Source organism: Podarcis gaigeae (genome assembly GCF_964106915.1).
Source record: "Podarcis gaigeae genome assembly, chromosome: 9".
Taxonomy (NCBI): domain Eukaryota; kingdom Metazoa; phylum Chordata; class Lepidosauria; order Squamata; family Lacertidae; genus Podarcis; species Podarcis gaigeae.
Genome location: NC_139685.1, coordinates 10837522 through 10861578, shown reverse-complemented (window position 1 = coordinate 10861578; position 24057 = coordinate 10837522). Strand labels below are relative to the sequence as shown.

The 24057-nt window shown below is 44.8% G+C and overlaps 1 protein-coding gene across 15 annotated transcripts in view; it reads left to right on the top strand.

Annotated features, from left to right (window-relative positions):
• Positions 1-24057, top strand: part of KCNIP4 (potassium voltage-gated channel interacting protein 4) — a 396014-nt gene that overhangs the window by 349838 nt on the left and 22119 nt on the right. For 13 of the 15 annotated variants that reach the window (XM_083755077.1, XM_083755083.1, XM_083755079.1 and 10 more), the window contains one exon: positions 5110-5234. In XM_083755077.1, coding sequence (XP_083611203.1) covers positions 5110-5234 — 125 coding nt within the window. Of the gene's footprint in view, positions 1-1183; positions 1470-5109; positions 5235-24057 lie in introns of those variants that run through there. The other 2 variants (XM_083755071.1, XM_083755078.1) reach the window with 2 other exon arrangements.

Genomic DNA, 24057 nt, shown 5'->3' with positions numbered 1-24057 from the left:
TGGGGATTTTTAAATATGAGGCAACATTCAGACATGTGATTCCCCTACTTGCAATCTGAAATGGTACAGCCCGGGAGCATTTTTTACTATGTGATTGTGCATTATATGCAGATTAGCTCTCAGTCACTGAAATCATTGGGCCTCAGCTTGTCTTAACTCAGCACTTGATTGTGGTCCTTCAAACTTGGAAATAAGCTCCACTGACCTGTGTGGCGGGACTTCCTTGCACGTATATATACTTGATTAGGTAAAGGTAAAGGTAAAGGGACCCCTGACCATTAGGTCCAGTTGTGACCCACTCTGGGGTTGCAGCGCTCATCTCGCTTTATTGGCCGAGGGAGCCGGCATACAGCTTCCGGGTCATGTGGCCAGCATGACTAAGCCGCTTCTGGCGAAACCAAAGCAGTGCACGGAAACGCCGTTTACCTTCCCACCAGAGCGGTACCTATTTATCTACTTGCACTTTGATGTGCTTTAAAACTGCTAGATTGGCAGGAGCAGGGACTGAGCAACAGGAGCTCACCCCGTCACGGGGATTCGAACCGCCGACCTTCAGATCGGCAAGTCCTAGGCTCTGTGGTTTAACCCACAGTGCCACCCACGTCCCTTATTTGATTAGGACTGAAGCTTAATTGCACAGTGGAAACGAAGGAGCTCCGTAAATGTTCATGAGACCAGTGGGCTAGACCTGGAGGAAGCCACTTGCAAAACACAGCCTCATTTGTCAATGCTTAAGTAGCGGGGAGAAACAGAAGTTCCAGGCTTCTGCAGTCACTGCAGATTGGGGTCAATTAAACTTTCAGAGAAAAGTGGAAACGAGTATAAAAGGTGGATAATTGTACAGACAGATAAGTGCCCTTTGGAGAGATGTTGCTGTCGGCTGCTGCCACAGCTTCAGAGTGGCGTTTTAAATTTCGTGTGCCACAGCATAGCAGAGTCATTGGCGTTTTAGTAAATGTGACATTAACACTCTAGAAGTTAGTGCCAAACTGATGCTAAATGTGTCATTGGAAAGTATGGCAGGGGTCTTCCTGCCGACTCCCTTAAATTGTGCATTTATGCACACACTCACACACTTTACATTGGGACCACAGCTGGGACAAGAAAGGTTAGACTTCCCTTCCCCACCTGTGATTGCAATGGAACTCAACCCCGCACACCTGGTGCTCTTGTTAGCCTAATTTTAGCAGCAGCCTTCATGGAATGGAGGAGAATTTCACCAAGTGGCTTCCCACCTGAGAGAGCTTCACCATTTCGTCAGCTGCTTAGGAGAACAAAGCCATGTCCCATTAAAACCAGGGCAATATGTTAGTTATGAATATCATCTGTTACTGTCAATGGGAATTCAGTTGGACGAGGGCCTAAAGTGTTGATTTGATATAATTGAGTTGCTTTAATTGGGAATAGGTTTCATGAAACTGGACAAAAAGTCTGCTGAAATGCTGGCTTGCTGTTCCACATGATACCAAGTAAGTCATTATCCTTGTTTTTGTTACGCTGCTATGTTGGCTCAGATTACATTTCTATAGAGGAATCAGCCATTACCTGAAAACAAAAGGTAGCAGATTTATTGATGTTTGTGTCCCTGGGTTCTTTTTTAAAAAATACATCCTGTGAATTATGCTTTTTCATTTCCGCTTAAATATATTGCTGGCATGGGGGGGGGGGGGGAGAGAGACACACAATAAGAAAAGAAAAATAGATGCAACAATTGTGATGTAAAGACTTCTGGGGTACATTCATTTCTGAGCTATGCAAGGATGAATTCCTCAATGGAAAAGCATTAAGCAAATGTTTTTGATAGTTAGCTGGGAGCTCAAATACATTACAGGATGCAGAAGGGTCTAACCTTGAAAAAACGTAGGCATTAACTGAATGGGCAGCAGTATAAGTCATGGGTAGGCAAACTAAGGCCCCAGGGTCGGATCCGGCCCATTTGCCTTCTAAATCTGGCCCGCGGACGGTCCGGGAATCAGCATGTTTTTACATGAGTAGAATGTGTCCTTTTATTTAAAATGCCTCTCTGGGTTATTTGTGGGGCCGGCCAGGTGTTTTTACATGAGTAGAATGTGTGCTTTTATTTAAAGCACACATTTGTGGGCCATAGGAATTCATTCTTTTTCAAAATATAGTCTGGCCCCCCACAAGGTCTGAGGGACAGTGGACCGGCCCCCTGCTGAAAAAGTTTGCTGACCCCTGGTATAAGTGATAGTCATGGATTAGGGAATAGCTGTCAACTTTTCCCTTTTCTTGCAAGGAATCCTTTTCGGAATAAGGGAATTACCCTTAAAAAAAGGGAAACATTGACAGCTATGGATTAGGGGAGTGGGAGATTCAGGTGTCGGGTTAAGCAGGCAAAACAGGGTTTAAGGCACACAGCCCCCTCCTGTCTGATAAATGTGCCAGGTTCTTAACTTATGGCTTACTCAGGGAGGAATTTCATGTGATAAATCCCCCCACTTACTTTCTTATTATGTAAAGCAATGGGGGGGGTGGAGAGAATTTGTTTAACCCTTTCTTTCCTAGCAATTTGTATTTTCAAAACTGTGTGTACACCCCCCCCACTCTGTGTTTCATCCCAACGGATAAAAGGGAGATTTGCCTGGGTTTTCTTTTTTACTTCTTTGGGGGAGAGGCAATTTTCAGAGAGGAAATACCTTATTTTTTGCTCCATAAGACGCACTTTCCCCCTCTTAAAATCTAAGGGGAAATGTCTGTGCGTCTTATGGAGTGAATGTGGGGCTGGGGGGGGGGGACCCGGGCTTCCCCTACCAGCCCCGACCTGCTCTTTGGGGCTGGGGGTGGGGGAAAGCCACGCTATGGCTGATTCACACACGCAGTGATGTGAGGTGATATGAATGTTTGGTTTGTGGTGGCACATTGCTCGACGTTGCAGTCATCAAGTGATAAACATGTTGAGCCAGGCCTAGGATTTTAGATAATTTATAGCCAAATCCCATTCGGGTTTACTCACAAATATATCCCAGTGAGTCTAGTAAACATTAGACTCTAGGATTTCTTTCCTGGTAACCATACTTAATGATAAGAACTTATTTTTGAGTACACACATTGGGTACAATGGACAAGGGTCCTACCAGAAGTTTTTTTTATTACACATTGATGATTATTTGTGCTGCTGGTTCTTTCAGGGTGGTTATACACAATCCCACTTACAATATTAATTGTAGCTGAAAAAGTTTTATAGTGGTTATACTGCTTTATTTCTAACCAGCACATCCTGTAACTTCCTGCTTAAATCCCATAACTTTTCAAACTTCAAATGTTCTGGATATATATATATATATATATACCGTATTTTTTGCTCTATAAGACTCACTTTTTCCCTCCTAAAAAGTAAGGGGAAATGTGTGTGTGTCTTATGGAGCGAATGCAGGCTGCGCAGCTATCACAGAAGCCAGAACAGCAAGAGGGATTGCTGCTTTCACTGCGCATCGATCCCTCTTGCTGTTCTGGCTTCTGAGATTCAGAATATTTTTTTTCTTGTTTTCCTCCTCCAATAACTAGGTGCGTCTTATGGTCTGGTGCATCTTATAGAGCAAAAAATACGGTATATATGCACTGTAGTCCCTCCAGACATCAGTAATGTGGTAGCATTTGCAGAACAACTAATAAAGCAGAATAAATCTTCCCCTAATTTCACTAGTACTGTCTCAAGAACCTGTTGCAGCATATATTTGCAATAAAACACAAATGTAAATGAGTTAAAATCCAGATGTTCTTTTTTTAAAAGAAAAAAGGAAAGAAACTTTAAATCAGTGCATCTCAAACTTTTTGTGATGGCAGAACTCTTCACTTCAAACAAAACTTCAGCGGCATCCTTGAAGTAAAATATTCTATTTTATTGTTGGTTTTTTGGGAAAAGGTGGAGGGGGAAGTTAATTACTGAGAAAGAAAGAAAGAAAGAAAGAAAGAAAGAAAGAAAGAAAGAGGGAGGGAGGGTCAACCAGAGCTGCAACTTTTTAAAGCTGCAATTTTGAGATTTTGAAAAACATTGCTGTCAGTCTTCTGATTTCTTCTGATGGGACAAGCCTTCGTTTGGAGCTCGTCTACATTTGGACATTATTTAGCTTCTCTCCCCCAACCCCCACATTCTAATTAGACTGGAGTATTCCACTGTCTTTACTGTTTATTCCCTTCCGTGTTTGTCCCTGCCTTCTAATTAGTTGATTCTGTTATGCCTATTAAGTAATGACAGGGCATGTGCACAGATAGCTGTGTGCACACCTTGGTGTTTTGCTTTTAAAAACACCTTGGTGTTTTGCTCATGAAGTGTCCAAAAGCACATGGTCAGGCAATAAAAACAAAAATCAACATTGGGTAGCTATAACTAATTCTTTCCAGTAGTAGAATGCAATTTTGGCAGGAATCTCAGGTGAGATACCCACACAGTGGAAGTTGCTCCCAGTAACAGGCACCACACAAAAGCAGAGAAAGATTCAGATAGTTTACTGTTGCAGAAGATAAGGCTCAGCAATTCTGGCTGTAAATATATACAGCTTGCAGGCTTTTGCAGATACAGTGGTACCTCGGGTTAAGTACTTAATTCATTCCGGAGATCCGTTCTTAACCTGAAACTGTTCTTAACCTGAAGCACCACTTTAGCTAATGGGGCCTGCTGCTGCTGCTGCGCGCCTGAGCACGATTTCTGTTCTCATCCTGAAGCAAAGTTCTTAACCTGAGGTACTATTTCTGGGTTAGCAGAGTCTGTAACCTGAAGCGTATGTAACCTGAAGCATATGTAACCACTGTACAGATATATACAGATACAAGTACAAAGTAGCTCCATTGGTCTAAATAAGTTGAGCAGATCAAGATGTGACACCAACAGACAGACAGATACAGTGGTACCTCGGGTTACATACGCTTCAGGTTACATACGCTTCAGGTTTTATAACTGTTCCAGATAAACAAAGGGCTCTACTTACTGTTAAGTGACTGGCACCTTTACCAAAAGCAAGCTCATAAAGATATTCTTTGTCAACTCTCAGACCCCCTCTGCCTCATTTTCCACATCCTTTATGCACTGGAGATCAATTCCCAAGTAATGGGTTGTTTTCTTCTGACTTCTTCTTCTGTTTGGTCTCACAGACAGCGTAGAAGATGAAATGGAAATGGCCACTGTCCGGCATCGACCCGAAACCCTCGAACTGCTGGAAGCACAGAGCAGATTCACAAAGAAGGAGCTTCAGATTCTGTACAGAGGGTTCAAAAACGTAAGTGGTCCTGGTTGACCCTGCAGAAGGCTTCACCCATCTCCTGATGTGAACTTGCTGCTACTTGAGTACACAGGTCAGCCATGTTGCGTGGCGAGTTCCCGCCTCCCCCCATAGAAATAAAGACACAGGACACAAGAATTCGAGTTAATGGGTCAAATTAGGCCACAACTTTATTGATTACAGGAATTGAGCGGTATTGGCTTAGGCATTGGTCCTACAACTAACTGGCCTGGCCGGTGAGGGTTAACCACCAGTGGGAGGAGTCCTGCTGAGGGACGTCAACTAGGACCTCCCCTGGGGTCGCCGTGTGGGGGCATGCCATGGGCCCCATAGGCTCCAGGACAAGGCCACGCCCCCCGGAATCCTTTACCGGACTACCCTTTATTTGGGAGAAGGTGATGGCGTTCCTCTCCCCCTTCATCTGCATAACAATAGACTGTACCCCCACCAATGCCTACTGCCCATACCGTGGAGTTGTGACGGTTTGCTACAAGGTAGGCGAAAACCAAATGGCTGGAGCCAATCTGCCAGATGGAAAAATTCCTACCAGGCCCCTTGATGGCAACCAACTGAGGTTCATAGCAACGTCAGAGAACCTAGCCTAAAGGGTGGGAGGGTAGGGAAAACCAGATCAGCTGTGGCGTGGGAAAGAGGGAGGTCCTCAGCCGTGCCAGACCTAAGTAGGTGAGGCCACACACCCCATGCCCGCCGATTGGCTGGCACGGGGTATGACGCGGCCGAGGATCAAATAGCGCCAAGCTATCTGAGCCTAGGGACACGGGTGGCGCTGTGGGTAAAGCCTCAGCGCCTAGGACTTGCTGATCGTCAGGTTGGTGGTTCGAATCCCCGCGGCAGGGTGCGCTCCTGTTGCTCGGTCCCAGCGCCTGCCAACCTAGCAGTTCGAAAGCACCCCCGGGTGCAAGTAGATAAATAGGGACCACTTACTAGTGGGAAGGTAAACGGCGTTTCCGTGTGCTGCACTGGCTCACCAGATGTAGCTTGTCACGCTGGCCACGTGACCTGGAAGTGTCTTCGGACAGCGCTGGCCCCCAGCCTCTTAAGTGAGATGGGCGCACAACCCTAGAGTTGGACACAACTGGCCCGTACGGGCAGGGGTACCTTTACCTTTTATCTGAGCCTATCCACAGCCATTTCTGGCTATCGCCAACTGAGGGAACAATGCATATTTTGAAATCTGGGTTGGAGGTATACATAGTGGACGAGATATGGATGCGTTGTAATAAGTGTGCGATTTGCATAGGGTAATAATTTAAAATTTACACAGCAGGAACTAATGTACAAAGAAGCGGAAATAATGAAAAGGAATTGAAGAGCTCCAAATTGCCTGATAAGTAAATAGCTACTGAGAGGAGCTGTACTAGAGTTGAGTAATGCCAAAGCTTGAGCAATCTGGAGAATTTTTTTTTTTAAAAAAAATAGTTTTTACATTGTAATTGAAAAATAGATTTAATAGGGTCTTCAACACCACAGGCTTTCGAGGCTGCCTCCAGCGATGTTCAGCTTCCCAGTCTTCAGTACCATTGCTGATGAATCATTGCCAAACTGCCATCACAGTAGGGGAGCGCCATTTTGTAGCTGGCTTTCCTGTCATCTCCATTTGCTGCAAAATGAAACTGTGATTGCCGCAGTCATTAACCTTTCAAGCCAATGGCGCTGTGGTGTGCCTTGTACAAGTGGCACTTCACAGTAAATTGCCCAGACTATCAAGCAGCCGCTCTCGGCATGCTACCTTTCTTTCTCTTTGGGCCATTGATAATTTTCGTGCAAGTTTTTCTTTTTTGAAGCAGCTTTTCTATTTCCACACACTTCCCTTCCCCAAGTACATGTTAAATAGTTAGGGCCTTCCAACAAATTAAACCTTTCATTTCTCTTCTCAGTAGCATAGTCACTTCTAGAGCAGTGTTTCCCAACCTTTTTTGGGCAAAGGCACACTTGTTTCATGAAAAAAATCTCGAGGCACACCACCATTAGAAAATGTTTAAAAAATTAACTCTGTGCCTATATTGACTATATATAAAGTAACTCTCTTTAATAGGAATCAAATAAACACAAATAAAGTATTTTATAATTACTTTATTATGAAATAGTAAGTAAACAGAAATATGAAAAATTATAAAATACTTTATTCAGTGAACCTGTGAGGGCCCGCCCTTTGCGGCAGCCGATTGGCTGCCGCCGTGGGCAGTGAATATTAATGATGTATCATTTTTGTGCTTCATGCTGTGGCCACAGACATGTGATCTGATGGTGAATTTGGGGTGACCCAATGCAAAAATCCTGAGAATCCCTGTGGATCCATGTTTTGTAACCACGTTTTTGCACCATTGCAGCCCCAGGCAACAGTGGGTGCGTGATTTTTGGAGGGCAGGCTGTAGCCATGGACATGCTATGTGATCTGTTGGTGAATTTGGGGTGACCCAATGCAAAGATCCTGAGGATCCATGTGGATCCATGCTTTTAAACCACATTTTAAGTGGGGAGGGAAGGAAAAACACAGAACGGACAAGGAGCACGAGAGGGGTGTGCAGAGAAGCAGCTGGCTAAGAATGCAGGAGAGGGGTATAACGGGGAGGGAGGAAAGGAAGGCAAAAGTTTTCCCTCACCTACTCACCCAAGCCAGCCAGCTCGCACGCTCTCTCTCTCTCTCCCCCTCCTGCCTGCTTGCCTGGAGGGGAGGGGCTTTCCCTGCTCTTTGTTCCGTTTGAGCAAGCACAGCAAGGAAACAGAGGCGGGTGGGCAGTAAGACCCTGAGGCAAGTGCGGCTTGTGCTTGCTCAGCAGCTTCTTCACGGTGCTCCGCGGAACGGTGTTCTTCATCCCGCCGGCGGCTCCCTCTCTTTCCTCTCAAGCAGAGCGGCCTTCCTGCTCCAGCCGCGCCTGCGCCTGAGGAGTTTCGAATCTGCCGCCGCGCACAGGGTGACGTCACGGCCGCCGCCGGGCCAATCCGCCTGCTCGGCCCCGCCTCCCTTCTTCTCGCCTCCCTCACGAGAGGAAGCGCCTCCCTCGCGCACGGCGGATGCAGCCTGAGCAGAGTCCCCTCTCGCTTAGAGCAGTGTTTCCCAAGCGGCACACGAGGCAACGTCTCGCGGCACACTAGTGTGCCGCGGAACACCGGTTGGGAAACACTGTTCTAGAGCACATTGCCTTATCTATAAATATCTATGGTTTGCAGAATGAAAGCTACAGTAGAACCTCGAGCGTCTTGTAAGTCAAATGTTTCAGAACCCGAACGCCGAAAACCCGGAAGTAATTGCTTCCATTTCCAAATGTGCCCCGGAAGTTGAACGGTTTCTGAGGCGCGTTTCTCAATTTTTTCAATTCAATTCTCCGACTGCCCCTTGCGCCTCTGTTGTCGAACGTTTTGGAAGTTGAACAGTCTTCCGGAATGAATTACATTCGACAACTGAGGTTGTACTGTACGCACCTGTTTTTGTCCATAAGTGTCCTGGGTGTGTTCAAAATGTTACCACATTTTTAATCGGAATATAAAATGGGCAACCTTGTTCAGGGAAGTTTTTAGCGTGTGATGTATTGTGCTTTTACTGTTTTTGTTGGGAGCCACCCAGAATGGATGGGCAACCCAGCCAGATGGACGACATAATAATAATAATAATAATAATAATAATAATAATAATAATAATACAGCACGTGCAAGCTGAAGTGCATCAGGAGAGAATGGTTCCATTTAGCATCTTCCTGAGTCTGACATGCATGTTTCCAAGCTGGAATAGTGCTTAGAGGTGTACTTTTCAGCAGAAAAGTTTCATGCTAGTGGTACAAGCACATGTCCTCACACATCCAATTTCAAAACATAAGTTGCAAACCCAGAGGAAATTCAAAAGTTAGACATGACAGCTTTAGAGTTTCCCTGTCTCAATTTAGGAAATTCTGCAATTGGCTGATGGGTGCACATAGGCTTGCCCTCCCCCCCTTTTTTTTAATAAAATAATTTTATTAACATTTTCTTGGTTTTACATTTTCCATAGGTCAGTTTCATTTGTTGAGACATTAGGGTTGCATTAGGAAGAAAAGGGGGGAAGAGGTGGAAGACGAGTGGGGGTGGGGTCGGGATACAATGTTTCTACAGTGGTGCCTCGCAAGACGAAATTAATCCGTTCCGTGAGGCTCTTCGCATACCGGTTTTTTCGTCGTGCGAAGCAAGACTATTGACAGCTTAGCGGATTAGCGCTATTAGCAGTTTAGCGGCTTTTAGCGGATCAGCTGATAAGCGGCTTAGGGCTTAGGAAAAGGGGGGGAGGGAAAAACCCCCGCAGGAACTCGCAAGACATTTTCGTCTTGCAAAGCAAGCCCATAGGGAAATTCGTTTTGCGAAGCGCCTCCAAAACGGAAAACCCTTTCGTCTAGCGGGTTTTCCGTCTTGCGAGGCGTTCGTCTTGCGGGGCACCACTGTATTTTGCTTAATGTATGTGTGGGGTTTTGTGTCAGCATCGCTTGTGCGGGTTCTCTGTGCTATTCGCTTGTGTTCCTTTGGTGGTGAGAGAAATTGGGGTTGGCCTAGGGTGCGGTTGCCTGTTTGTGATTGGCTGTGGTGAACTTTGTTTTCATGTGTGAGTGGGGTGGGAGACTTGCCGTTTTGACCTATTTTATAATAGCTAGCCTTACCCGGGGCAGAATGTTGATAATGAAAATAACTTGGTGAGAACTAATGTTTCGCTGGGAAAAAAACACAGGCAGCCATGTTGACCTACAAGAAAATGTCAGAAATCCATATTAGGACAACTTTAATTGGCCAAGCAAAATGTCCCAAAATCAGGTTTTGAGTTCCCCAGAGCTAGGTATTAAGATATAAGGAAGGGTTTGAATATTGTTAAATCTTCTTAATACTAACTTACTGTAATGGTTATATGGGGTTGCTCGTGCGTAAGTTGCCGCCACTCCTGGCTAGGTTGCCTGGTTAAACCTTTTCCTGGCTGGACAGCCCTTCACTTCATGGCTGTTTCAGTCGCTAGCAGAATCCGTCAGTGGGCGTTTCTTGAACTTCTTCCAGCAAAGAAGTTCTTTGACGCCAAGCCTACACCTACTTTCCCTGCATGGAAGTCTTCTGCGCAGGGTGGATGTGGGTAGCGGAGGACCCGTGCTCTCCCCGCTGGTCTCCGGCGAGGAGTCCTGGAGCCCCCTCGCCGATTCCCCCATCTGCCCCCCTTTATTCCTGGTGTTACGCTGATTTCCTTCCCCAGCCGATGAGCTCCTTCTCTCCCTGCTAGGCCCTTCTCCAGCATCGCTTGGGAGCCCTGCCTCCACCTCTGGCTCCGATGTCAGTTCCCTGACACTTACATTGTCCTGAAGGTGGCAATACTTAAGTCTCTTAGAGGGCATCCCAGGAATTGTAGGAATCCTCTACAAGGATAGGAGCTCTGAAGTAAGAAGAGATAAAATGAAGTCATTCTAGGGGCATGTCAAGGATGTGCCAGGAGACTCTCTGAATCTGCAGAATTCCCAGACCTTCCATTCCCCTGACACATGCCTGGAAAAAGGACAAATTGTGCTAGTCAGTGATTCCAATAAGAAGGAAATGTTTTTAAAAACCCAAAGCGGGAAACATAAAGAAGGGGAAATGCTCCACTACGGACACACACAATGATGACAATGTCCAGCATTGCTTTGGGAAAGACTGTTCATCTGCCATCGGTTCTTTTTGGACTGCTCCTCCAGTCTCCGTTGAATATTTTCATTCCATCTTCATATAAAATGATGACACAGCCAATTGGGAGAAGTAACTAATGGCCACAAACCAACAGAGTTAAGCATATTTTAGCCCAGGTACAGTGGTACCTCAGGTTAAGTATTTAATTTGTTCCGGAGGTCCGTTCTTAACCTGAAACTGTTCTTAACCTGAAGCACCACTTTAGCTAAAGGGGCCTCCTGCTGTTGCCATGCTGCCGGAGCATGATTTCTGTTCGCATCCTGAAGCAAAGTTCTTAACCTGAGGTACTATTTCTGGGTTAGCGGGGTCTGTAAGCTGAAACATATGTAACCTGAAGCGTATGCAACCCAAGGTACCACTGTATAGGCAAACTCAGCCCTCCAGATGTTTTGGGACTACAACTCCCATCATCCCTAGCTAACAAGACCAGTGGTCAGGGATGATGGGAGTTGTAGTCCCAAAACATCTGGAGGGCCAAGTTTGCCTGTGCCTGTTCTAGCCTATTGGTTTCACTGGATTTAAGCAGACACATAAACAGATTATAGCCAATACATATAGCGTAAATCTGTGATTACTTGGCAGTGCAGCTCTTGCAAACTCAAAGACCAATAATTGTTCACACTTCTGTGAAAAAAGTTTTTCCGTCGTACAGTTACTGAGGTGCAATAAATACCACTGCTTGCCGTGAACATTCGCAAAATTGCAGTCAGAGGAGCACTGTTACTTGAATTGCTTTTATAAATATTTGCAATGGAAAGGGTGAGCAGTGGCATATTGTGACTGGCTCTGGCCAAATTTCTACACTGGAACGGGTTTTCTTAATTCTTATGATACTTCTTTGTGGGGGGGGGATGTATATATGGTAGTATAGATCACCTGTGTGGGGTAATAATAAAAGAATTGACTGGATCCCTAGATCCAAAATACGGGGCTAAACACACACAAGCAAGGAGGAGCCCCCAGCAAAGTTTAAAAAGTCACAAGTAGCAGTGTAGCATGGGGATTTAGGCTGTTAAACCTTAATATCCAGTTTAGTCCACTACCATAGCTTCCCCGTTTCTCTCTTAGCACTGAACAGACCATACACCTTAGTAAGTTTAAAAATGCTTTACTTACCAAGTTCCAGAACTTAGGTTCATCCATGCAGCAAGTAACACAGGCAGAAATCTTAGGATGCGAAATAGCTCTAAGCACACAGTCTGAACTTGTAGCGAGCAAGCTCAGGCACATCCTACCTCGGTGAAAGAGGAGCAAACAAGGAGGAAACTTAATTTCCTTCCTTTCAAGTGAGGAGCATAACCTAGCTGAATCTAGGAATACAGGCATCTCACCATTTTTGCACGGTTGGCATGCTCGCAACCACTGATATGTGCGCCATTTTTGGCACTGCAACGAGGTGGGCCTACGGTGTCCCGCTGGCAAACGTGGTGCCTCAAACATAACCCCCATCTAAATGAGGAGTTACTTGTACAGATCTGTGCCCTTAACTGCTTCATGCATTAACCATCATCAAGCATGCTGGTTATATTTGATTGCAATTTCCCACATCTTCAGCACTTTCTCAGAAACAACAGAATAGTAAATTCTCTTTACCATTTTACAGATAGAAACATAAGAACACAGTTTAAAAAATATGCATTCAATAAAACAAAAATGGGCTGCCATAACTTTTAAAGGTAAAGGTACCCCTGCCCGTACGGGCCAGTCTTGACAGACTCTGGGGTTGTGCGCCCATCTCACTCAAGAGGCCAGGGGCCAGCGCTGTCCGGAGACACTTCCGGGTCACGTGGCCAGCGTGACATCGCTGCTCTGGCGAGCCAGAGCTGCACATGGAAACGCCGTTTACCTTCCCGCTAGTAAGCGGTCCCTATTTATCTACTTGCACCCGGAGGTGCTTTCGAACTGCTAGGTTGGCAGGCGCTGGGACCGAACAACGGGAGCGCACCCCGCTGCGGGGATTCAAACCGCCGACCTTTCGATCGGCAAGCCCTAGGTGCTGAGGCTTTTACCCACAGTGCCACCTGCATCCCATTGCCATAACTTTTACTGCCTAATAAATATTACACAAGCCATACTGGGAAATAGGTAAATTGTACATGTGAAGTAAATTCAGAGAGGTACTGTGCAATACACATGAAGATACATTGTTGGCAGAGAAATGACAAAGGCATTTAGCGATGGAGGCAGAAAATCTAAGTGATTCTCTTGCACATTAAAAAATATAATTGTAAACTGAATACAATGGTACCTCAGGTTAAGTACTTAATTCGTTCCGGAGGTCCGTACTTAACCTGAAACTGTTCTTAACCTGAAGCACCACTTTAGCTAATGGGGCCTCCTGCTGCTGCAACGCCGTCGGAGCATGATTTCTGTTCTCATCCTGAAGCAAAGTTTTTAACCTAAAGCACTATTTCTGGGTTAGCGGAGTCTGTAACCTGAAGCGTCTGTAACCTGAAGCATATGTAACCTGAGGTACCACTGTAACAGATAACCAGCTATCCTATAATGGTACCCCAAAAGCTTCCCGTTTAGGCAGAATAGCTCACCCTACTTTGTAGTAGAGCTAATGACGATTTTGCTTTCTGCCCTTATACCGGAAGCAACATCTATGTGAGAATTAAATCTTCTGATTTTTACTCGACTCATTTCATATGCAAGCTTCTCTATAATGAAAACTATATATATGCTTATTTTGTTCAGCTGTTATTTCACTGATGGAGTCCCCCCCCCTCCCAATATTGAAATGGATGAAAACATTTTGAGCTTTATCAATCTTTCAGCAAAAGATTTATGCCATTGTTTTGAAACGTTGTCCAGCATTGGCTTGCAATGTCAAGGGTAGGTTATAAGATTTTCATTTTCTGGATGGCTGAGAAACCCAGCTGGCTTTGAGAGTTCTACCCCTCACCTAGTTTTCCACTGTGGCTAGTTTTCCACCTAGTTTCCCATTTCCTCAGTCATCTTAATTTATTTATTATTACTACTTACCGTACATTACTTAATTGTACATATGTATGGAGAATACACAGGACGCGGGTGGCGCTGTGGTCTAAACCACAGAGCCTAGGGCTTGCCGATCAGAAGGTCAGCGGTTCAAATCCCCACAATGAGGTGAGCTCCCGTCACTCAGTCCCTGCTCCTGCCAACCTAGCAGTTCAAAAGCACGTCAAAGTACAAGTAGATAAATAGGTATCCGGAAGGAAGGTAAACGGCGTTTCCGTGCACTGCTCTGGTTTGCCAGAAGCAGCTTAGTCATGCTGGCCACATGACCCGGAAGCTGTACACTGGTTCCCTTGGCCAGTAAAGCAAGATGAGTGCCCCAACCCCAGAGTCATCTGTGACTGGACCTAATGGTCAGGGGTCCCTTTACCTTTACCTTTTATGGAGAATACACACACAAATGTACTTGGAGCAGGAAGAATGCAGTGCTAGCATTGAGCTGGCAGGTAGGAAGAATTAAATCACTTGCCAGTTGGGGGGCTTCTCTCTTCTCACCCTGCACATTGTTCTGTGAACTTGGCTGGTTGTCTCACTGTCCTGGTTGCAGGGGCAGAAGAGAAGAATGTTGTTGTTTAGTCGTTTAGTCGTGTCTGACTCTTTGTGCCCCCATGGGCCAGAGCACGCCAGGCACTCATGTCTTCCCCTGCCTTCCGCAGTTTGGTTAAACTCATGCTGGTAGCTTTGAGAACACTGTCTACCATATCGTCCTCTGTCATTCCCTTCCCCTTGTGCCCTCCATCTTTCCCAACATCAGGGTCTTTTCCAAGGAGTCTTCTCTTCTCGTGAGGTGGCCAAAGTATGGGAGCCTCAGGCCACAATTGCAGTGGCATGAGCAGAAGCTACACTGTGCTGCGTCAGCTGGCTCTCTCTGCTTGCCCAAGTCAGTTATGAATGAATGTACTGGCCATTCTAGGGTTGTCTCTTTTCCCAGGCGGGAAGCAGACATCCTAGTCCGAAGTGCAATCAGGGGGTTAAAAGCCCATGCAAAAGAGAGCACTCGAGGAAGAGTGCCAAGCCGCAAGCTACAGATTAAGTGAATCAATGGCAAGCTGTGCAAACCACAGTACAAGGCAGCATGCAGAGCTACAACAAACAGGTGAGAGCTAAGCCAGTGGCAAACAACTCAAAACCTATGCAGAGCAGAAAACTAAAGAAACTAAGACGACTTAGCATAGGCTCTACAGTGGAACCCCAAGTTGCGGACGTAATCCATGCTGGAGGCAGCTACAGCAGTGATTCTTCAGGTGACTTTTTGTGCTGAATAAGTTGGATCCTCCTAACCGAGGGTCTATGTTGCACGCTGCCCCGAGACTCTCCCCAACTGGCCTGGAGGCAGGGCTTTGCCCTGCTCCGGGATAGTGGTGCCATGATCACGCCACTGGCTGTTAGCCAATTGGTGGGGTGGGGTGATCGGGGCTTTATTATTTAAATGGCAGCGTGAAGTGGGGAACCCCTCCTGTTTCGCGCTGCCGAACACCCACGCACCCGTTGATAGGTCTGCGTTTGGCCTTGCTTTGGACTTCGGTTGGTCGCCTGTTTTGGATCGGGGGCCGGGCAGGAATTTTTTCCAATGTGGCAGATTGGCAGTGGCCACTTGGTTTTTGCCTACCTCTTAGCAATTGTCACAACTTTGTAAGGTTTGGCGGTTAGGCATTGATTTAAGGGGATGTGGGGAGGGGAGGTGCGGCCATCCCTGCCCCTCCATTTGATTGGGTATTCTGTTAAAGGAATCTGGGGGTCTGGATCTTACCAAAGCCTGGGGAGGGGCTAGGGCCATGCCAGGACCCCCGGGAACCCCAGGGGTAAGCCATTATTGGAGCTCCCTCTGCTGGTAGTTTACCCTTTTCAGGCTCCCTGCTGGGTGGGCAGGAGTCCGTTATAGCCATTAGATACTGATGCCTAAGCCAATACCAGTCACACTTGTGTATTCAATAAAGTTGTGGCCTAAATTTGCCCATTAACCTTTAAACTAAATTCGGTGTCCATTGTTTCTTTATTCAATGGGGGCGGGTTTTGGGACTGGACGCGCAAATTTATGTGCTATGATGCAGTTGCTCTATGCATCTGGCCTGGAAAACGTGTAATCTAACATACCAATGCAGCTTGGGTGCTGACTAGAAAGATCTGACAAACCGCCTGGTTTTGCCACTTAACCTGGATCTGCATAAATAGGAGATCTGACAAGCCACAATGCATGAATGATGGGCTTTGTTCAGATTGGTGGGTCACCAATTATTTTTCAGGCCTCCCAATCGGCTTTCATAGTTCTCGTCTCAAAGACTGCAATTATGTGTGGGTCAGAAGAACAGCCTGAAGGCCTGTAGCTTCATTGTAGCTGCAAAGTTCTGATCTCATTAGACATTTGTGACAAGTGAACAAATTTGGCCTTCTGGGGATCTCTTGAGGACTGGCATAGTTTATGAGAAATGAAAGAAGTTGTGTGCTCCAGAACGGCGTGGCGTGATATTTGTTCTTATGAGGAGATCTTCTCACCCTGAGGGTCCTTGGAGAATGTTCAGTATTACGGGCTTGATTACTGAAACAAAATGAATACTTTTAGTTTCTTTTCCACATTTTCTCAAGCAATTTTCTCAGAGCGACCAGCCAGATGCCTGCAGGAATCGTTGAGCTGTAAAGTTAGAAGGGATCCCAAGGATCATGCAGTGATCGAACCTGCAACCTTGGGTTTTAGTAAAGCAAACAGTCTAATTTGTCAGCGCCTAAATGATGTTGAGCGTCAGAACAACTTGGCCATAATAAGGAAATTTTGCCCATGGTATGACTATTTCCCACCTTCCCATTTCAACTCTCTGGCTCCCTATCTGCATAACCTAGTACCGTAATTCTAAAATATAGGCGTGCTTTTACTCTCACAAGACTGAACATGTTGCCCTCGGCTGTACTTGAGGGACGATTCCAACAGATTCTACACGAAAAATACTTATGCCCCGTGGAGATGGCAGTACAGAATCGGTGGCGCATGCCCTGCTGGCTTGCACTCTTCTTAAAGACTTGAGGAATGAGATTATCACCCCTCTTTTATTGTCCATTCCGGGTCGCCCAGCCACTGCCCCAGTGTCCTTTGTCTTGGCAGTTCAAGATGAGCAGGTGACAGCAAAGGTTGCAAGGTTTTTAGCCGGGGCAATCAGAATAAGATCCACTATTTGACTATTGATTCAAAACCCCAAAACGTATTTTATATAATTGACTTTTTATTCCTTTTCTTTGTATATCGTATTGTTGTTTTATTGCTATGGCTGATGCAAATAAAGATTCATTCATTCATCATTCCTGCAACCTTGGCATTATCAGCACCATGCTGAAAACAACTGAGCTAATTTGATTTGTGACTCAGCTTCTGGCAATTTCATTGGTGTAAAGGGGCTTTAAAAATCAAGGCCCAGAAAAACCCCACCTCTTTTTCTGTATTCCCACAACTAGCATAGAAGTTAGGCGTGGTTCATATATGCTTATACATCATCTAACTTTTTCATTTTTGGTGTGTGGGACTATATAGTGTTTTATCTAGGCAGCCAGGGCTTCTCTGGATGACAAGACCTTTTTGTACCAGGTCAGTGAGGACCACTTGCTTTTTGAAATTATCCCATATATACAGAACTCCTGGTGCACCCTCGTACCTAAGGGACCACCTCTCCTGGTATGCCCTGCGGAGGACCTTAAGGTCCATAAATAACAACACTTTGGAGGCCCCGAGCCTCAAGGAGGTTAGATTGGTCTCAACTAGGGCAGAGCCTTTTCAGCACTGGTCCCAACGTGGTGGAACGCTCTGTCACAAGAGACCAGGGCCCTGCGGGATTTGACATCTTTCCGCAGGGCCTGCAAGACGAAGCTGTTCCGCCTGGCCTTCGGCCCCTTATATGAGATTTGGTATATAAGTTTTCCCTTGGCTTTTTTGCAGGCCCATGTAAGACCAGCATGGATAGCTGGCTCTGGTGAATATCTGATGTTTCCTCCCTTTATGGTCTTGATTTATGGGCTGCTACTAAAATGAGGCTGCATTTTAAGCTGTATTTTAGTTAACTGTTTTTTGTCTTGTTTTTCTATTACATTTTATTGTAATTTATATTTGGTGTTAGCCACCCTAAGCCCAGCCCTGGCCAGGCAGGGCAGGGTATGTATGTATGTATGTATGTATGTATGTATGTATGCATGCATGCATGCATGTATAAACAAACAAATTATTATTATTATTACTATTACTATTATTATTACTATTATTATTAATTATTATTATTATTAAATAAGTGTTGTTTACTTTTTATAATAGGGACGCAGGTGGCACCGTGGTCTAAACCACAGAGCCTAGAGCTCAGCGGTTTGAATCCCCATGATGGGGTGAGCTCCCGTTGCTCGGTCCCTGCTCCTGCCAACCTAGCAGTTTGAAAGCATGTCAAAGTGCAAGTAGATAAATAGGTACCGCTCTGGTGGGAAGGTAAACAGCGTTTCCGTGCGCTGCTCTGGTTCGCCAGAAGCGGCTTAGTCATGCTGGCCACATGACCGGAAGCTGTACGCCGGCTCCCTCGGCCAATAAAGCGAGATGAGCGCCGCAACCCCAGAGTCGTCCACGACTGGATCTAATGGTCAGGGGTCCCTTTACCTTTTTATTTTTTATAATACATGGAAGATGGATCTCCTTCGGGAGGTTCTGGACTCTCCTTCCTTGGGGGTTTCTAAGCAGAGGTTGGGTGGCCATCTGTCACAGATGCTTTAGCTGAGTTTCCTACTTTTTAGGGGGTTGCAGTAGAAATATGTCCATGGGGTACGTTCCAGCTCTACGATTCTATGTTTTTCTTCTTCAACAATATTTCATTATGTTCCTGTCATTTTATGTAACAGTATTTTGTACAAATTATAAAAATTATAAATAAAACATGTTCTCTTTACAAACAAAACATTTAAATAGCTACCTTTCTGCCAGTACGATGAGGGGGCAGAGCATGGATATAGCCAGGATTTTTGAATGGGGGACAGGCTTTTGTTGCGGGGGGCAGAATCTCAGATTTGTATAGATTTGTATTAATTTTTACTTATTTGGGGGGCACCTGCCCCCCTCCCCCATTGACTACACCCCGGGGGGGGGCACAGGAAGAAAACAAGGTCGGAAGGGAGCCACAGTGGGGAAAAGGTTGGGAAACCTTTTGGCTTGATGACATTGTAGTCCTGTCCAACTCTATTATTCTATGATTCTAAGAATCAGTAAAAATCTGCACCCCATGTGTTACAGAGTGTTACACCCCCACACCCACATATATATCCCAATGTTTATATTGTAAGGTAAAGGTAAAGGGACCCCTGACCATTAGGTCCAGTCGTGACTGACTCTGGGGTTGCGGCTCTCATCTCACTTTATTGGCCGAGGGAGCCGGCGTACAGCTTCCGGGTCATATGGCCAGCATGACTATGCCGCTTCTGGCGAACCAGAGCAGCGCACGGAAATGCCATTTACCTTCCCGCCAGAGCAGTACCTATTTATCTACTTGCACTTTGACGTGCTTTCGAACTGCTAGGTTGGCAGGAGCAGGGACCGAGCAATGGGAGCTCACCCCGTTGGGGGGATTTGAACCGCTGACCTTCTGATCGGCAAGTCCTAGGCTCTGTGGTTTAACCCACAGCGCCACCCACGTCCCTGTTTATTGTAGCAAGCAATAAAAGCACTCCTTAATTCTTTAGCTGGGCTGAAGTATAAGCACAACAGAAATAATTCCCCTTAAGCCGTCAGGGTATTAAATGAATAGCTCTCTAACTTCTCCCACCTGATAACAGCAGATAGGTTTTAAAAAAATAATAATTATGGCATGCAACATAATTGAATCAAGCACAGGTAATTAGAGAAAGTTGGAGAAAATCCATAAGGATAGGTCTTACCTCTTCATAACCACATTATTGCACATACTTGGGGATATCAATGAAAATGCATTAATTTGGGTCTTAGAGCAGGAGCTCTAAGGAAAATGACTCAACACTACCTCCTAATAACAGAATAATTTGGAACATTTATAACTTGTGATCCGAGGGTGTCAGGGTGCTTGACACATAATGGATTGGGGCTCACAGCATTCATGCAAAGCAGCAAAAGATTTCACTTCATAAAATAATCAATCTTCATTTTCCTCCACAAGCCTTTTCGAGTTCAGACTTTGAGGGAAACGATTGCTTTTAAAATTATATTATAATTGCTGGGATGAGTGCACATTTTGCTTTAAGCAAACCAAATGCTATAATTAAGGAGATTTGGTAGTTAATCAGAATGACCACTTGCAATGCACTCTGCAGGCTGAAATTAACAGGTCTGGGGGAAAACCAAGCCCTTTGGTTTGTACGAGCCAATTTATATCATTAATATTTTTTTTCCTTTTAAAAAAAATGCCTCACACCAATAGCGGGCAATTACTGACCCCCGCAAGTTCACGATACCAAAGCTGATTTTTTTTTATCAACTGCAAACTTTAATTTTACGTTAATCATACTCTTGAGTTACAAATGATGGTAGGATGGTATTGTGGCCATAAATCCTACCTTGTTGGCGTACCATGTGAGGAAACGGGAGGTGTAGCAGGGTAAGGGGGCCTGTTTGGAATATTTTGCTTCCTCAGGGATTGTTCCTGCTATGGTCTCACTGGAGCCAATTAAGTTATAGTCGCTGAGACTGAGAAATAAAGTTGCATTGAGCTATTTTATGATGCTCTTTTGATGCTGATGTGCTTTAGTAATTGATGGTAGGGGGAGGAAACCACTGTTCAATGTGGCTTTTCCTTTTCTGCCAATGAACAGCAACTTTTAAAAATAATTTAAAATAATCTAGAAAAAATACTACCAAATGGAGGATTTGTGTGAATTTATCATGCAAATTTATTTAAAACTAATTGGTCAGTTAAAAAGGCTATTATTTCTCAACAAAATATTCAATAGGTTGATAACGCTATTTTTGACACTTCTTCAAAGTTCCCTAAACCTTTGATGCCCATCAGCGTGCAGAACGTAGCATTTAAAACGAGGGTTCTTTCATTTTAAACTTTGTGTCATCTCTAGTGTAATGGGAGTTAATGATTTGAGGAAACACAGAGTTTGAGTAGTCAAATTGGCTGGAACCTAGCAAAATAATAAGTTTGCTCTGGGCAAACTATTTTTTTAAAGTAGATTCTCTTTCATCTTCTTTTACTGTTAGGTTTCTATTTATAAAAAATGAAATCCTATCTTGTCCTGGAAGGTCATGATCCCATAACAGAGACTGTGAGTAGAAGCAATATTCTTAGCTGTAATGAAGTGGCTGTAATGAAGGAAAAAACCTGATTCTCTTCTTTTTCTTTTTATTAAAGCAGCTAACACATTTTTTTCCAAACTGGTTTTTATTATTATCTTTGTGTCCCCAGTTCCTATTTCTACACAGTCTACTTGGTGACCTCAGAGGTGAGAACCTCTGACTATTGTAGTTATTGTCAGAATCATCTAGTTATATGAAATATCAAGAAGATAAACACAACAAAGTTAAAAAAAAATCTGCTTGCGATTTCATGCTAATATTGCACAGCAAGTAACAGCTCCAGTAGAGGTGCACCCCTTCTGCTGAACCCTATCTTCCAGTTATCAAATCATAACCACAATATTATAATTGAATTACTACTTCTGTTGCTCATAGCTCAAATCCTGCCCGCGAATTCATCATACTATAATATTTCTTTAAATAGACCGAAAAAGGCATCCATTCTTCCATAAAACAGTCATCATTAGATTCTCTTCATTTTGCTGTTAATTTTGCAAGGCCCGTTATCTTACTTATCCATTCCTCATTGGTTGCAACTTTATCTTCCTTTCATTTCTGCACTTACAAAATCCTAGCTAATTATTTTATTTTAAACACTCATATACCGCTGTCATTAAAATATATCACAGGGGCTGGTGCCACTTGGGTTTTGCCAACCATGTATCAAATCGTCAAAACTTTGTAAGGTTGGCGGTTAGGCATTGGTTCATTCTTTGGTGGAGGGGGTTATGGATTGGCTGTGCCTGCCCCTCATTTGTTGTTGTTGCTGCTGCTAGGGAATTCCGTTAAAGGAATCCAGGGGCTCAATTTGCTCTGTCCGATCCCCTCTCAGGGGTAGGGCCATGCCAGAGTTCCTGGGAGCATCTGGGGTGAACTAAGAGGCAGAAATCCGCCTCTATGCTCCCCCAGTATGTTTTCCCTTACTGACCTCTGGAGGTTCAAGTTGTCAGTCCTATTCCTGCCAGTGCAGGTTCAGGTAGTCTGAACCAATGCCTAAGCAACCACTCACATGCTGTAATCAATAAAGTTGTGGCCAAATTAACACTAAAAATCTTAAACAAATATTCTGTGTCCTGCGTGATTTATTTTGGAGGGGGTTTGGGGGTCTTCACACGCAACAAACTATTAGCAGTGACTTATCGCTGTGGGTTAAACCACAGAGCCTAGGACTTGCTGATCAGAAGGTTGGCGGTTCAAATCCCCGCGACGGGGTGAGCTCCCGTTGCTCAGTCCCTGCTCCTGCCAACCTAGCAGTTCAAAAGCACGTCAAAGTGCAAGTAGATAAATAGGTACCGCTTCGGCGGGAAGGTAAACGGCGTTTCTGTGCGCTGCTCTGGTTCGCCAGAAGCGGCTTAGTCATGCTGGCCACATGACCCGGAAGCTATACGCCGGCTCCCTCGGCCAATAAAGTGAGATGAGCGCCACAACCCCAGAGTCAACCACCACTGGACCTAATGGTCAGGGGTCCCTTTATCTTTACCTTTATCATGATATCTGAACTGGACCTTTGGCTTATTGGACTGAGTGGGCGCTGCAAAGAAGCAAGCCAGCTCCTGTCTGTGTAGCACTGCTATGGCTTCTTTTTGTGACCAAGAAATGTTGGCAGAATATTGGAAACTGAAACATATGCATAGCAAAAGGGTGCTGAATTGGAAAAGAACAGTATGTCTGAGCAAGACTACTGAGGCTTGGCTATTCCGAAAATAAAACTGCTATTTTTAGCTTCAGGAAATTAACGTATTGTTGGTGTAACACTTGGACTGTGAGAAATCTGCCCTCTAGTTGATCTCCAAGTGGCAATCATGTTCAAAACACCCTTAAGACACTGACCCATAGCTAGAGGACTTGCACAGTGAAACTCATTGCACTTTTCAAATCCGATAAATTACTTGAGAAGCTAAGAAACTTAAAAGATAATTTTTATTATTCCCCTTCCACATAATTAATCATATGGTTGCTTACGGATATTGTGGTGCTGTGATAGGATGCTGAAATACTATACAACAGACTTGGTTTTTGTAAGGGCTGTTTTTTGTTGTTGTTATTGAGCACATTGCTGCCCTCTTGTGTCTAAGAATGCTGAAACTCCCACTAGAAAGCAGAACTTTAAGTTTTATTACAGACCATTGTAAATAGTAGCATTTTGTGTGTGGAATTTTTAAAACGGCAGCTTTTCCTGTTCATGACAGAAAGGAAGTTAGAAGCATGAACCCCTAAGCCAGCCATTTTGTGAGGGCTTTCCTGCAGCTTCTTGGTCCAAACAAAAATTCCTTCTACCATTTCTATTACTAGCTGGTGAAAGAACGTGTAATAATGATGTATGAGAACTTTATAAGTGGCAGAGTGTGTAGCTAAAGAGAATATTTTGAAAGCCCTGCATGGTGAAATGCTCTTGTACCTGAACTCTCGCGGCTGAAGTCATAACTTTCATTTCATTTTATAATAACAATAACAATATTATTATTTTATTTAAAAGCCACCCATCTGTCTGGGTTGCCCCAGCCACTCTGGGAGGCTCCTAACAAAATATTAAAAGTACAATAAAACACCAGCCATTAAAAATTTCCCTGAACAGGGATGCCTTCGGACGTCTTCTAAAAGTCAAATAGCTGTTTATCTCTTTGGCATCTGATGGGAGGGCATTCAACAGGATGGGCACCACTGCCAAGAAGGCCCTTTGCCTGGTTCCCTGTAACCCCACAGAAAGGGAACTGCCAGAAGGCCCTCTGTGCTGGACCTCAGTGTCCAGGCTGAATGATGGGGGTGGAGACGCTCCTTCAGGTATACTGGGCTGAGGACGTTTAGCACTAACACTTTAAATCGTGCTCAGAAACGCACTGGAAGCCAGGGTAG